The sequence below is a fragment of the Melanaphis sacchari genome, unplaced genomic scaffold (genome assembly GCF_002803265.2).
Source record: "Melanaphis sacchari strain LSU unplaced genomic scaffold, SCAv2.0 Contig4_pilon_pilon, whole genome shotgun sequence".
Classification (NCBI taxonomy): domain Eukaryota; kingdom Metazoa; phylum Arthropoda; class Insecta; order Hemiptera; family Aphididae; genus Melanaphis; species Melanaphis sacchari.
The window spans coordinates 10,939,983-10,955,398 of NW_020271335.1; the positions used below are offsets into that span (position 1 = coordinate 10,939,983).

Here is a 15,416-nt window from a genome sequence, read left to right on the forward strand (position 1 = left end):
TATTTTATAGATCTGTGATTATTATACCATGTCACTGATTAATTAACAAGAAAAATCTTTTTAATAGTTATTATACTCATTAAATTGTACATTGCAGTCTTTTTATATAGAGAATTGCACAAGGGAAACATAAGTTTTTTTTAAAGATACATTATGTTTGATGCATCTCTTTACTATTGTTCTCAACTAATGCACTAATTGAGGAAGTATTTTTATTTTTCCCAGACCCCAACTCTCTTACCTACTATTTGTTTCTGTTAACTAGTTATACATGATAATCATGTATTTAAAATATGTTTGTATTCAGATTAAAGCAAAGGTAATTTTCAATTCTTTAAAATTGTTTTTTTTTTTTTTGTGCGAGTGTGTTAAAAAGTTAACAATATTAAGTGGTAATCTATAAATGAAGTCCCGAATAAAATTATTAAAAAATAAAATTAATACACACCCACCTTTTTAAACAGCGAGTATGAATACCAATAACTAAACATTATATAAATTCAAGGATTAAACAAGCAGATATTTTAAAGTAAAATAGCAATAATCAAAATCTGTCTTTGAAGATATTTAATTGTCAAATAAATATAAATATTAAAAAGGCAATTGTTTATTTCGGAGTAAACTTCTATTACAATATTTGACTGTTTTTTTTTTTTTAATTATCTTATATTAATGAAATAATTACTTATATCATCTAATATCTAATACATTTTCCATCAAATGTCTACTGTAGCTAACACACTATATGGGTTATAAAACACATAATTGAAATAAATTAACAGAATAACATTTCTTGTAAAAAATTGTATACATGATATATTATGGTAAATACTGAATATAATTATTTTATTAAGTATTGAATATTTTTATAAGTTATAATGGGCCGGGCACCATCGAGTTATACAATACAGAAATTAAAATATTGTTGTGTTAAAAATCATCAAGAATTATAATATTCAAATTGCATTTATCATGAAACAAGTAACAAAAAACTATTTAAATAATAACTTCAAAAAGTTAAGTTATATTAGTTTGATAAGTAAATTCAAAGTAACTTTAATATGTTATGTTAAAGTATAAATATATTAAAGTTAAAATTTATTTGAAAAAAATATTAATTTTATTATCATTAAATTTAAAATGTATAATAGTGAAATACTACATTACTTTTCTTAAACAATTCTGTAAAAATAATTTTATTGTAGGCGTTTCATGATAAAAATAGTTTTTAAAATTAATTGTTGGAAACTAAAAAATATATATTATTATTAAATAAAAATTAAGCAATTTATTGATGAATTTTAGTCTGTTAAATAAAAACTATTTGTTCAATGTTTTAATTACAGTTTCTTCAAATTCAACTTTTTTATCAATTCGAATATGTTCAATTCCATCAAAGACTTTTGATACAATCCAGTGAGGTACTTTTTCTTGGAGGAGATTTATGTGAGCTTTCCATTCCTCTAAAATAATAAGATTAAAAATTTTGCTAAAAAAATTATAAAACAGTAAAAGGAAAATTACCGTCTGTCATAGCTTCAGGGTAACTCTGCTTTAATTGATCGATGACTTTTTTGAATGGCATTACATTTCTTTGAAGTTGTACAAAATAGGTACGCATACCTCTTGCAATATCAGGTAATCTATTCATCATTCTATCTTCATCTAATTGGCCCACCGACCGTGTCATCAACTCTTTGGCTTTTTGTGCTTGCTTTTCTTGAATCTTAACATAGATATTTAAGTATAGATGTAAAAGTGGAAAAAGAATATCAAAAAATTACCCTTTTTAAAAATGATTTAGGAATTCCTTTAAGTGCTCCTTTTAATGCATTTTTTGCATCTGTTGATGGAAATTTTTTTTCAGGTAAACTTTTATTTTCATTGTTCATTGTAGTAAGAGTTCGATTCAAACGATTATTATAAGCAAATAATACATGTGATTTATCTAAAAATAAATAAAACCATTAATACATTAAATATTTATCGTGTAATATAAATGTATCTGTTAACAAATATCCAATATTACCCAATAAGTCTTTTGCGGTTTCTATTTTTGGTTTTTTAATTTCAATTTTAGGTAATGTTGAAGGAATGATATCTTTAACGGTTTCAACATCAAACTCAGGATGCCATCTGGTTATTTTTTCTTTGTCAATCACAATAGGTGGAATTAATGTATTTAAATATTTCTGGAACAAAAAAAGTATTATTTTAAAATTAAATTAGCTATAATTACTATAAATTCATACTTCATGATGCTCCTTCATAATGTCAAGTAGTGCATTATAAAATGCTTTTTTTCTTCGAGTTGTTAATTTAATTAAGTCTATGTTATCTTCATCATTTAAACCTAATTAATATCAAAATTATTAAATTTTAATTTAAAATTAATAACTAAAACAAAATATTTACCATAATTTGGAATTATTACTAATTCATAATTAGATTTTTCTTTTGGTGATTTTATTAATGCAAACTTGAAGAAATCTGGGACTACAGTTTTAATTTGTGCCAAATGCAATTCAGTAAAGTTTCTATAAATAGATATAATTTTGAATAATTATAAGTAATTTATGACATTTTCAATAAAAAATATTTAAATGATTACTTTCTAGTCATGTGCTGCACGCCACGTTTGAGTTTATTAAATGTAATTTTTTCTTTTCTAACAAACATCATTGATGAAACAGTTTCCACAGCTTTAAATAATTCATCCAAAATTCGATACTTCAAAGGCAAAGGTAATGTTTTAGAATCAACTAATGCTGCATATCGTTTTGATGGCGAAAAAGCCAAAAGAGATCCTACTTCATTTAATAATTTTTTAGGCGAAATATATTCATTAGGCTGAGTGGCCACCATTTTTCTTGGACTAACGATAGATTGTGCTGGGCTAAGAAACAAGGCTGTAGGTTTAAGCTGAGATTTTGCTATGGAACTAGATGCAACTTTTACTGGGCTGGTATCAACCAAGAGATCGACTGATTTAAATGAAGATAAGTAATGATTTTTGGCAGTTTCTACTTTAGATTCCGCTGATTTAAGATCAATTTGAGATTGTTCTACTGAGCTCAACTTTTCTTGTAATTCTTTAAGATTGATTTTACGACGAACGATTTTGCGAAATTCACCCAAATCCAATTCCTAAAACAATTGAAATAAATATAAACTTATAATAATTGTATAGATAAAAAAGTATAAATTTTATAGTATCATTAAACTTTTTTTTTTAAATAATCAACAGTTAAGGTCAATAAAATTAAGCTTTATATCTTAATATGTTGACCACCAATAATTTTTAATACCGCACCATATCATTTGAAGGAGGCCGTATGACCGTAGGTTACCATAAATTAATTTAGATTTATATTATTAACTTTTCTATGGCGCAACAATAATGATCTAGAAAATGTGTTGTGATATAGTAGGAATAATTGCAATTTTTTTGATGTAATAAACATAGTTTTTATATATATAATTCAATAGTATAAATACAAATTTATAATGACACTGAAAAATGTCCTTGGCATACCCCAGTGATAAATATTCTTGTGGCTACCAGTGACTGCATGGCAGTCAACATGTTAAATATATAACACACTTCATAAAAATCAACTAATAATATTATCAGTTATAATAATTATGTTACTTTTAAAATAAAATGCGAATGTAATTATCTACCTAATTAATAATCAAATCTTGAAAAATATTAGTGTTAATAAACATACTTTACGTAATTTGGCTTTAGTTGATACTGTTTGATCTGGAGTTGTAGCTCTTTCTGAATGAATTTCATTTTTGTTCTCAGTCTCAGCCTCTTTTTTCTCTAAAATTTTTTCAACTGTATTATTAACTACAGCAGCGTTTAGATTATTTTGAAAAATTGTTTTTGTTATACCAGAATCAATCTAAAAAAAAAAAAAAAAAAAATGAAATGAAATAGAAAATAAATATATGATAGAGGCAATGTAAAGACTAATTAGTTTTGGTAATAAAATATAAATTATTTTGATACAAGATACTTAACTAGAACTAAATATGTTTTAAAATCTAAGTCTGAAAAAGCTGTTATGTTGATGATTTTTTATTTTTAATAATATCTATAGAAGTTTCATTTTGTATGGGATACAAGTCATTTGCTACCAAAATACTGAAGTGGTTAATTATAATTTTAATTAATATATTCAAAAGATTGTAATATTTTTGTAACTGAAGATTTAAAGACTCCTCAGAATCAAATTCCAACAGATGTGAATGAATGCTGCTTTTATTTTGCAAAATTATTAAAACATTTAATTATTTGAATTTTATGTTGCTATTTTAGATTTTAAAAATTTATAATTAAATAACTATTTTGTATGATTAAAATTCATGTAAAAAATAAAAATCAAATTTACTATATTAAATAAAAATTAAATAATGCATCTTAAATTGATAAACTATGATCAATATAATTTTAAAATAACTAATTTAAATGTTTTTAAATTTAAAGTATATAAATATTAAATATACTAAATAGTTACTATAAAAAAAGGAAAAATACTTTTTTTCTGTTTGATGTTTCTAATTTTTTTACAGGGATAACAAATGTATTTTTATATACTAATACTGAAATGATAGTAAAAATAAAAATTTATCATAAACTAGATTTTAATGTTGTAGTCATTTGAAGGCAACTTAACTTGTTTGTTCACAGTTTAGATTGATAAAAGAACTATCAACTTGTTATTTAAACTACCTTAAGTAAATCTTCTAAATCGTAAAAATGACAAACTTCAATTAACGGTGTTTGTATGAAAACATAGTTTCCACAAAATTCTATTTTATTTTAATATCGTTTTAAGTATATAAAAATACATTTGTTGATAAGAAAAAAAGACATCTACTAGAGTAATTTTATATTTAAAAAAACATTATAATTTAGTCCATCATGTCATATTTTGTAAATATAGGTATCTCTAAGTATAAAACAAATAATTAAATTGGTACTATTAAAATAAAGAACCATAATTCTAGTATAGTTAATAATATGAAATATAGTTAAATAGTTAACTAACCTTTGGCTTTTTAATCTTTTGCTGCACCGTATAATCAAACGATAATTTTCTAGTTGGTTTATTTATTCCAAAACTATTGTTCACAAGTTCCTTTTTAAGCAAACCATCATCGTTGGTAGGTCTTTTTCTACTCTTAATGAAACTATCCAATGTTTTTTGGGTATCCATATTTACTTCAATAACACTTAAACTTAACTGTTAGTGGTCACTATTAACAAAATACTTCGTTTACCTATGCTATTTTTTTTTTTTTTACCAGTTAATAATTATGCAATATCAAAAACGAAAATTTCAATAACGATTAACTATTAAATATTAAAGTTGAGACTGAATACTGATGTTAAAATACTGAATATCGGTGCAACCACGGTAATTACTAAAATAGTTAGTAAAAAGTAAAATTACTAAAAACAGTTAACAAGTTGTTTTCCCGTTAACCGTTGTAGTTGAGTCTTGAGTCTTGAGTGTAGAATGGTTAGTGGTTAGTAATTACGGTTTACTTGTTTAGCCTATAGCAGTGTAGACCTGCATAATAATAATATTGTATCGTGGTTACCAGTTACCATTTCAATTCTTATCTACATGCTTTATCATTTAACCGAACATCGGGAAAACGTTATTTCGTTATTTATGTTAATTTTAAATACCAAGTAATAGTGATTAGTGTCTAGGGTTTACTACTGACATTAATTTATAATCAATAATAAATATTAAAAACATATTTTTTTATAATTTACATAATATCGTGCTCGTTTGTTTGGATATTATTGTTAAATATTTTACGGTTTTTAATAATTTTCACGTAAATACCTCGGTTCCAAAGTAGTGTGTGCCGTGTAGTTAACGACTTATCCATACCTATTTGTTTCTCCTTCGTTATTAGCATATACCTAGTCTATTTCAAGGTTTGTATACGATTCTATAAATATATTGCCTCTCATAGTAATCCACTCGTTAGCCAGCTACTGTCGTCAATGTAACTTTATAAGGGTTATATCTTTACTAAATACTTCAAGTCTTTTTGATTAGTTGTAGTATTTAAATGAAAGTCGAATTAATAGATAGATCTCTATCTTGTTTGGGTAAATTAATATCTGCTGACCACTGTTATGAAATCGCCTTTCAAATGTAATGGTTATGACTCGTGAGATAGTTTAACATTGTTTTTATGGCTGATATTTTAGGCAATATGTTATGTAGAAATCGTGGGATAAAAAAAACAACAAATTTTTGATTAATAATCTAATGATAACTAACAAACTACAGTTATGTATATGCAATTTATATTATTTAAATTAATTGTAACCTATCATTAAATCTGTGTTACCATTCCCAATTATAAGCAACAGTGTACAGAGGATAACCATTACTATTTAATTGAATATATTACTAACAATAAATATTTTTCATTTATATTATTATTTCTATTTTATTCCTAATTTTTAGATGTTGATCATTTTTCAAACATTTTATATGCTATGTTCAGGGTCATAATACATAAGCATGCTAACAGAACAAAATCTTAACTTTTAAAACTTAGATAACAATGCCCAATGCCCATAAATAACATCAATACAATATGTACAAATAAAAATTATAATATAACAAGTGTAATACCATCACAAGCTTGCTTAAAAATGATCGATATTATTTGAATAATCATAATAAAAAAGTGATAAGTACACAAAATAAAATAGTTTAATATATCATTAAAATTATTTAAATATGTATAAATTATATTAGGTATTATTGATTTAAATTTGTAATCAAGACTAATGCCTAATAAAGTTGGCAAAAAACAAAATGAGAGATTTGTTTTTTATTTTTTCATCATTATCATGTAGAAATATATTTTAGTGACTAACTAGTTAACTAATAAATTACTTTTTTGTATTTTTTATAAAAATAATTTCTGGTATATAATTTTTTGTCCTTAGAATTATGGAATCACATGAAGCTAGTCAGTTAGTTAACTGTTCGATGGATGCTCTTATTGACTGGAGTACTCCTGAAACAGTGAAACACAAAACTTATGATGAAAATTGTATTAATAACCCATTTGATATACTGGAATTGCAAGCAGCCAACATGGATCCTTTTGATTTAGTCCCTAAGCAAACTCCATTAAGAGGAGATCCACCTTGTGGTAACATATTGAGTCCTCTATGGGAGTCAAAAGTCAATAGACGGATAAAAAAGAGTGTATCATTAACAGATATTCATGGTGTTGCAAAACTTTTAGAACAAAACTACATAGAGCACAACACAGATGGTTTTATAAAAAATCAATCAAAAGATGATTGTGCTATAGCAGAACGTATTAGCACATCGAAAATGATCGATCAGTCAATAGAAAATAATATCTTAGTTCATAAAGGTGAAAAAAAAATAGAAAATGAAGAGCTATCAAACAAATTAGGTTTGTTGTCAGATCAAATCGAGATAGATATAGAAAAAAATTCTTATTGCAACGAACAAGAAAAGAAACAAATTAGAGAACAGACACGGCAACGAATTGAAATGCTTATTGAAAAGGAGAAAAAAATTTATGAAGAAAATTATTCCAGAAGATCATTATTTTGTACACCACAGCGTAGTAATACCGAATCAAATTTAAATAAAAATATAAATTCAAGTGTTTTAAATAGAGGATTCATAGGGAGTTTTAATATAAATTCCAATAGTTTTAATAAAACATCAGTAAGTAAAGAACATTTTAAATACTTTGTGTACTTACCTTTTATATATTAATGTAATTAATAAATATTTAATAATTTTAATTCTAAATTTTAGGATAATAATATTGATATAAATGAAAATATAACTCCAAATTCTAGTTTAGTATTTCCATTCCATGAACTAAACTCATTTGATCTTAATTCTTTGAAACCTGAATGGGTGATGGATAACTTTAGCGATAGTGACGGACCTAGTGATATTCAAACAGTAAGTGAATGCATGACATTTATATAATGTATATATTTTATATATTATGTATTTAATTATATAATGTTATTTGTTAAAGGAAAGTTCTATGACAGAAATTGAACCGACTGATAATAATCAAGTTGATTTCAAGTTAAAAACTCTTAATCGCTTGGGTATGTAGTGGTTTGATCAAAATAATTATATTTTACTTTTTAAGACATGTTAATAGTTTAGTACATCAATTAAGATATTATTAAAAAATATAAATTGATGGCGATCTCTTATTAATTGATATTATTCCTTTTATATTGTTGTTTCAGGAATTGTCGAATCAAAAGTTAATGGAAGTCGAACCGTTTTGAAGTCCATGCAAAATAAAAGAACTCAAAGCAAAGGTCCGTTTATGGCCAATGTCCCTGTTCAACACATGGTGCAAAATTATAAGAATGTAGAAATTAAAGATATCAATCATGGGTCTGTTAGTCCCCGTAAAGTATGTCTATATCTGTTTATTAAAAATATTATTTTTTTAATATGCATAAATATTGCTTACACATTTTGTACTCTCTAATATACATTTATTAATAATGTATAATTTTTTTTTTTTCATCACTTGCTTTATATTATAGAAACTAGTATGTCTTAATATTAAGTGATATAATAAAAAAATAAAATGTTTCAAACAATACTTGTTTTGTACTATAGATGAAGCCTATAGCCTCTTCTACTCCATCAACATCAGATATTGTCACTGCACTTAAAACTCCCTCAACTGCCGAGTCCTCTATTAAATCAAGGTGAATGTGTATTTAAACGTATTTATTTATATGTTAACATTTTACTTAATGTATAAATATATGAAACTAGTATTAATACTTTTGTGCTTTTAACAATAATATTGGTGTTTAATTAAATTGTTTTTATTTTTTGTAGAAATAGTTTATCACGTCGATCAACAGCCAATTCTGTAAGCCCTGGAACACCATTAAATGTTACAAAATGTATTAAAAAGTATTCAACTAATGTAAGTATGATTAGTTTATTATTTTTTTTAGATTTATTTATAACAATCATTATTTAAATTGTAGACTACAATTGTTTTGTCTAACAAAGTTAATGAAAGAAATCCGGAACTATTGCGATCATTTACATTAAATAAGTCAAAAGTAAGAATTAATTTTTAATCATAATTTAATATTGTTTATATCCTAATATTATGATGATTGATTTTAGTCTGAAAGTAAAATTGGAATACCTAAGATGAATACAACTAAAATAAGTGTAAGTATATGGTATGTTTATACCAAATGCCACATAAAATATTATTTTAAATTATGAGTGGAGCAATGAGTGTATTGATTTTACAATGATGTATGTTTTTTTGTCTTTTGGGAAAGTAAAAATGGGGGTGGTTTTGGTAGCAAATTGAATCTTGTTGGTACTTTAAGGAGTCAAAAATAAATACTTCTTATAATTTTTTTTTTTTTTATGGTAAATGAGAAAAAAAAAGGTAAATAAATGGGTATCATATTGCTATATATTAATTGTAGAGTGGATCATTATTATAGATGAGCTAATTTGAGATTTTTCAATGATATATCATTGTATACTAAAAATGGTTCTAAGTGAATATATTCCACCAGTCTTTATAACCAAATGATATTTGCATTTGATTTAGCTATATTAGTAATTTATTTTACTTTTAGACTTAGGTATTATAGTATATTGATATGATTTTTTACAAAAATATCTCATTTATTATATTATTAATATTTAATTATTGCAATAATATATATTTATACCATAAATCAACTTAAATAACACAAAATTTAATAACATCTTTTTTTTTAATACCATAGGTTAGGTAATATAGTAATTATTAAAGTAATGTTGATTGTTTTCTTTAGCTTTCTGGTTTCATTTTACTAATCTAACTGGTATAGACTGTACCTATTTGATAATTTTATTGAAAAGAATTTGAATAATATCCTTGTACAGTAGCTTACGATTTTTATTTTTCCTTGTATTACAATTTTAAAGTAAGCACCTATGTTAAGCTCAATTTATGCAAAAATGTGTAAAATAAAAAAAAAACCATTTTCATCAAAATAATATAAATGTGGTCATTACTCATTGAAACTCTATTTTGACGTAGTAAAAAATAACATGCTGTTGCATACAAATTCTAGCCCTGTTTATAATATAATAATGTAATGCAATATTTTTGAAAAAAAAGAATAATAACTAATAGCTATATTAAAAAATCATATGAAATTTTTCTAGACAAATAATTTGACAGACCGTCTCCGCTCAAAATTGTTTGTACAGTGTTATATCATAGAATTCAATTTTAACTGTTATAACAGTAATCCACTCCATTTTAAGTACAGCAATCCAATATCTGGTTGCCTAAATTCTTTATTTTTTACATTTGTTAAATATTTGCTGTTTTAATTTTTATAATTTAACATTTATTTCTAGGGCTTACCAGTATCGAAACGGTTTTCTATGTCCTACAAAGGAAAAGAAAATGTTAAACCTCAGTGAATTTTTTTAATATCATGTTTACATATAATATTAAAAAAATTTAAAAGCCATGTTAATTTTTATATTTCATAAATAATTTTACTAATGTTTTTTTATTATTGTATAATTTTTTATCAATAATTTTAGCAAATACTTTTCTTCTTTTTAACTAAATACTTTAATTTTAAGGTCTAATGTTTTAGAAACATACTATGAATTAGTTTTTTATTATTATTATTTAGAAAAAAATAAAGCAAAATACTTGTTTCATAAACTATTGAGTTGTATTTTATTGAGACATGTTAATTCTCTATTTTACTTGTACATTTTTCATCTATTAATGTGAAATTAATTTTCATTTTTATAAAAACATTAGCTTTAAAACTTTATTTTACATGTATTGAAATTCAAAATTCTTAAGGATTTATAATCCTTAGATACCTCATTAATTTAAATTTTGCTTAAAACATTATTTATAAATTATAATAAATATGCCTCAAACAGATCTATTTCTAGAATGAATAATAAATCGTTATGTGGAGGATGAAAAAAGTTGGAAAACGAAAAATTATAATATTTTATAAACTGAACAAACTTTGATAAAAAATATTTATTTACAAAGCATGACATTAACAATTTTACATTGGTGGTTGTGTTAATCGTTTGTAATCAACTTTTTCCAAATGCACCAGTGGCTTCAGTTGTTCAGCAAATACACGCATGTCTTCAGCAATAGCATCTTGATTACTAGGTGCCAATACACTTAATTCTACTAGGTATGACTGTGATATTGGATCGACACTCTCTGGAGCAGGTTTACCTACTACCATCATCTTTAAAAGAAATATTGAGTATTAAATAGTAATAAATACATTAGGAACACAAAATAAATATCACCCACTTTAAATATTTTAGACACTGTAATTTTCATTCTGCCTTTCCGAAACATATAGCCACGTAAAATGTATTCAAAATCCATGCGAAATCCCATTTCAGTGAGGAAGTCTACTATTGTTGGCGTTGTAGCTACATCGATACTGTTTCGTAAGATTGTCGGTCTAGATTTATCACCTGAAAACTGGTTACTATTAAATGTCTACAGACATACAGTGTAAATGGATTTTACCAAGTTCAGGCTGTCCAATGTAACGCAGCTGGTATGGCATATCTAAATAGTCTATCGCTCTTCTGACTCTCAATGTGAGTGGTTGTGGTGTAACACTCCCTAAAAGAAATATGATATTGAGAATGATATGGAGTAAGTGCAAAGCATGTACTCTTAAAGACAGAAAAAGATACATTACTTATGCTAAAACACATTTCATGGTCATGAAATGTCTCGGGTCCTGAATCAACGTTGTCGCAAAGGCCTCTTAACCTATGCAACAGAACTTCAACGGCTGAATCCAGAACACTGCCTTGTAACAAATACTCTTGATTCGGGACAATGTTGTTTTTCATAGCTGCAGTCAAGCTATCCATCGCCGGGATCGGCGCTTCCTGGAAATAATTTTTTGCATAATACAAATGTCAATTATAATATATGGTATTATAAAAATTACCTTGACTGCTTCCATGTCACTTGAGGATTAAATCGTCGGAGTCACGAATGGTTTTAAACTCGATATGTCGAAGAAATCAAATTCTGATTAATTAATATACAGTAGTACAGTACTCACATATCCCAAGTTTCGACGAGCTTCAATCCTAAACACTAATTATGACTTCTTTTAACTATAGTAATTTTGTGTTTATACCAATATTTACACTATTCACAGAATTGAGTTGTGTTTATATATGATTAGTTAACTAAATGACATTTTAGTTAGGTAACTAACATACAAGTTATTTACAACTATAGTACACTACAAACAAGTCGTATGATAAGACACTATCAACAAAGCTTGGAAGATAAGCAAAAAAAATTAGATTTTTATCAACTTTTTCGTCGTTTTAGGTTATCGGTCGTAAACTCGTAAAACTTTTAGAAAATTGAAACAAATCGAGTAAATTAGTAATTACTAAAATACTGAATTAGGTACCTACAACGTTTTTAAAAATATTTTTGTTTACACTTAATTTGTAAGAATTTATAGATATCACGACACAAATATATTAAAATGTAAGTACAATTAAATTACTGTAGATTATATGATACATATTATATATTGAAGAAAACTAAATTGTATTTTTAATTTCAATAAAAAGTATTATTTGATAAAAATGTATGGAATGCATGGTCTTACAATTTAGGTTGAACTGTAAAATTTTATCTTAAAATAAATAGGTAAAAGTCCACTTTTACACTTCTTAATACACCTAAAATTATCTAAGAAATGGGCCAACTTTAGACTTAGGTCTTAGACGACTATTGATAATAATCATTTAGGCTCTATTACATTTGAGTATTTAAATTTTAAATTAGGAATGTTGCCACTTGGTGACTTCCTCACTCAAATTTCCTAATTACTTCCCTCAAATATTGCATTTACTTATTGTGCTGTTTATTTATATGAATTGTAAATTTCTTATATTAAATAAAAAAAAAGGAAAAATAATTTATTATTATGATTTTTAATTGTATGTAAATTATATATTTATTTTTTCTAAGGATTATGCTAGTAGAACTATTACTACTGTTACGTTTGATTGTATTAATTATTTTTAAACTCTCAGTAAACAAATACAATAACACATTATCTACATTCATTTAATAACTTAAAAATATAAAATATTATTTTGTTAAAGTTGAATATAATGAGAGCGTATAGATTGTTGAAGAAATTGATGCCGTCCAGTGGCGGTGGTGATGATTTTGAAAAAGCCAAAAAGTCCATACGCTTGGCTAGATATGGCTGTGCAAATAGACCTTTTTATCACATCGTAGTTGTACTGGTAAGTATAACAATTTTGAACTCAAAATATTTTGTTTGTGACATTAGAACATTTGTGTCTTAGCAACGACGTGATTGCAAATCCCACCCAATTGAACAGCTTGGTACGTATGATCCTATGGAAAACCATCATGGAGAAAAATTAGTCAGTTTAAATTTGGAAAGGATTAAATACTGGATGGCAAAAAAAGCACGTCTAACCAATCCAGTTGCTGAATTATTAGGTATTGTATAGACTTAATTGTCAATAGCACAGTCATAAAAAGTATACACAATTTTTGAAATAGTATATAATAAAAATTCAGATATACATTAATGAAATGCATAACACATATGCTTACATTATTTATTAAGTTTTAAATTATTTTCAGTGACAAAAATTTTCAATAAATATAATTTTTTTTTTAATTACTACAAGAAATGTAATAAATTTGAAACTATAACCAACACTAATACTTAAAATAAATACACTAAATTTAGTCAATTATAGATTCTTTGAGTAATTAATCTATATTTTTTGTCTGTAACCTCTTAATAAACATAAATAATTAGAACAGAATTTTAAATTCTTAAGAATTTAAAATGTGATTCTAATATGTTCTAAAAAAACCCTTAAAAATATTATCTTAATAATTCCTAAACTGGTAAAATATGTTTTTTTTACTTCATATAATTTAAAAATCTACACAGTATTTACAATCAGACGTACTATGTATAAAGTATAGAATATTTTTACATTAAAATTTATAGATTATAGTATTTATATTTACCATTCATTAATTGCACATCATGAAATAATATGCTTTAATTTGAAAGTAATTATTACATACTCTTTTCTTTAATAAATTATTTAAGTTTACCGAATTTCAAACAATTAAATAATTTTCAATTTAATTGTAACAATTTACCAAATGAATTTTATCATTTTTTTATTTTTAAATTACATTATTTTTTTCCTTGGCAAAATAATAACAAATTTAGAAATTAACAAATATGATGTTTTTTTAACAATAAATTTAAAATATAGGTTAAATATTCTTTAATTTACATAATATTCTTTGTTATGTAAAATAAATGTTTTCTTTAAATTCTGTTATATATTAGTCGTCTACATTATCATTTCCATTGAGCTGCATAAAGTTAATAAATATATATAAAAACATAAACATTTGCTCTCTACACGTAGTTATGTAATTCAGGATACATAAAAATGTTGATGTAAAAAATGTAGTTAAAAGAAATTCTAATAATAAAATTATACTTTATAAATATCTGTTCTCGATAAATCAAATAAACATTTAATACTCTAAAAGAGTTGTTCTTTTATTTTTTACTTTGGCAATTATGAGAGGTTTGTTTTCAATGTCATTTTATTCATTCATATTTATATAAAATACCTATTTTAAATTCCATTTCGAAATCACCACTCTGTACACCATAATTTAATTGTTTTGATTAAAATACCTGTATTATTTTTAGGTTTATCTGGATTCTTACCCATACACCCTCATACTTATATGACGGCTTGGAGAAATAGACAACGCAGTAAGACCGAGAGCAAAGAGAGTGAGACTGCGACCAATTAATGAATATTTAATGTTATACTATATTTGTTTTCTGGTTATTTTGAATAGTTGAACTGTTGTAATGCTTGTAGTATTATAGCAAGTAAGTGCACTTTTGCAAAAAAAAAAAATATATAAAAAATTGTGTACATATATTTTGTTGTTGATATGTAATAAATTTCAGTAAATGTAAACAAAATAGAATTTCAAAACAAACAAAAAATAATAACAATTGTATTAGTTTTGAATCAAAATATATGTTTTTTTTTTTCATAAGTATGTTATTTATCAATAGTTTCTTTTAAATTATTATTTTGAAAACCGGTGTCATATTTACTAATCTATAATATGTTATTTTAAAAATTTGTCCTGATTTAAATACAAAATGAGCATATGATAAATTAAAAAAATTCATTTTATGATTTTTATTGATAATAAATTAA

The 15,416-nt window shown here is 24.7% G+C and overlaps 4 protein-coding genes across 4 annotated transcripts; 2 read left to right on the forward strand and 2 right to left on the reverse strand.

Annotated features, from left to right (window-relative positions):
• Window positions 1-1,290: 1,290 nt before the first annotated feature.
• On the reverse strand, window positions 1,291-5,228 carry LOC112598835 (DNA replication factor Cdt1-like). The gene is made up of 9 exons (XM_025345468.1): window positions 5,061-5,228; window positions 3,732-3,911; window positions 2,612-3,147; window positions 2,416-2,537; window positions 2,253-2,353; window positions 2,030-2,192; window positions 1,785-1,948; window positions 1,525-1,726; window positions 1,291-1,463 (listed from the first exon to the last, which is right to left on the reverse strand). The coding sequence occupies exons 1-9, from the start codon at window positions 5,226-5,228 to the stop codon at window positions 1,321-1,323; spliced, it is 1,779 nt and encodes a 592-aa protein (XP_025201253.1). The 3' UTR covers window positions 1,291-1,320.
• A 493-nt stretch (window positions 5,229-5,721) lies between these two features.
• Window positions 5,722-10,582, forward strand: LOC112598960 (protein PF14_0175-like). Its single transcript, XM_025345636.1, has 10 exons — window positions 5,722-5,965; window positions 6,998-7,760; window positions 7,854-8,006; window positions 8,086-8,161; window positions 8,309-8,481; window positions 8,694-8,785; window positions 8,922-9,012; window positions 9,077-9,154; window positions 9,222-9,269; window positions 10,470-10,582. The coding sequence occupies exons 2-10, from the start codon at window positions 7,002-7,004 to the stop codon at window positions 10,533-10,535; spliced, it is 1,536 nt and encodes a 511-aa protein (XP_025201421.1). The 5' UTR covers window positions 5,722-5,965; window positions 6,998-7,001; the 3' UTR covers window positions 10,536-10,582.
• Window positions 10,583-11,105: 523 nt separating this feature from the next.
• LOC112598961 (mediator of RNA polymerase II transcription subunit 18) lies at window positions 11,106-12,091 on the reverse strand. The gene is made up of 5 exons (XM_025345637.1): window positions 12,077-12,091; window positions 11,819-12,014; window positions 11,641-11,739; window positions 11,416-11,585; window positions 11,106-11,347 (listed from the first exon to the last, which is right to left on the reverse strand). The coding sequence occupies exons 1-5, from the start codon at window positions 12,089-12,091 to the stop codon at window positions 11,153-11,155; spliced, it is 675 nt and encodes a 224-aa protein (XP_025201422.1). The 3' UTR covers window positions 11,106-11,152.
• Window positions 12,092-12,479: 388 nt separating this feature from the next.
• On the forward strand, window positions 12,480-15,160 carry LOC112598962 (probable 28S ribosomal protein S16, mitochondrial). The gene is made up of 4 exons (XM_025345638.1): window positions 12,480-12,636; window positions 13,263-13,409; window positions 13,473-13,632; window positions 14,888-15,160. The coding sequence occupies exons 2-4, from the start codon at window positions 13,272-13,274 to the stop codon at window positions 14,992-14,994; spliced, it is 405 nt and encodes a 134-aa protein (XP_025201423.1). The 5' UTR covers window positions 12,480-12,636; window positions 13,263-13,271; the 3' UTR covers window positions 14,995-15,160.
• Window positions 15,161-15,416: the final 256 nt, after the last annotated feature.

Excerpts from the sequence above, each read along its gene's own strand:
- LOC112598961 (XM_025345637.1), bottom strand. Across the intron at positions 11,740-11,818 it reads TGAAATGTGTTTTAGCATAA|GGAGTGTTACACCACAACCA; the intron begins GTAATGTATCTT and ends TATTTCTTTTAG. Across the intron at positions 11,586-11,640 it reads CATTGGACAGCCTGAACTTG|GTGATAAATCTAGACCGACA; the intron begins GTAAAATCCATT and ends ACCAGTTTTCAG.
- LOC112598835 (XM_025345468.1), bottom strand. The coding sequence starts at position 5,228 with ATGGATACCCAAAAAACATTGGATAGTTTCATTAAGAGTAGAAAAAGA. Across the intron at positions 2,354-2,415 it reads AGTAATAATTCCAAATTATG|GTTTAAATGATGAAGATAAC; the intron begins GTAAATATTTTG and ends GATATTAATTAG. Across the intron at positions 1,727-1,784 it reads CTAAATCATTTTTAAAAAGG|ATTCAAGAAAAGCAAGCACA; the intron begins GTAATTTTTTGA and ends ATCTATGTTAAG.
- LOC112598962 (XM_025345638.1), top strand. The coding sequence starts at position 13,272 with ATGAGAGCGTATAGATTGTTGAAGAAATTGATGCCGTCCAGTGGCGGT. Across the intron at positions 13,410-13,472 it reads ATCACATCGTAGTTGTACTG|CAACGACGTGATTGCAAATC; the intron begins GTAAGTATAACA and ends TTTGTGTCTTAG. Across the intron at positions 13,633-14,887 it reads TCCAGTTGCTGAATTATTAG|GTTTATCTGGATTCTTACCC; the intron begins GTATTGTATAGA and ends TATTATTTTTAG.
- LOC112598960 (XM_025345636.1), top strand. The coding sequence starts at position 7,002 with ATGGAATCACATGAAGCTAGTCAGTTAGTTAACTGTTCGATGGATGCT. Across the intron at positions 7,761-7,853 it reads ATAGTTTTAATAAAACATCA|GATAATAATATTGATATAAA; the intron begins GTAAGTAAAGAA and ends TCTAAATTTTAG. Across the intron at positions 9,155-9,221 it reads TTACATTAAATAAGTCAAAA|TCTGAAAGTAAAATTGGAAT; the intron begins GTAAGAATTAAT and ends GATTGATTTTAG.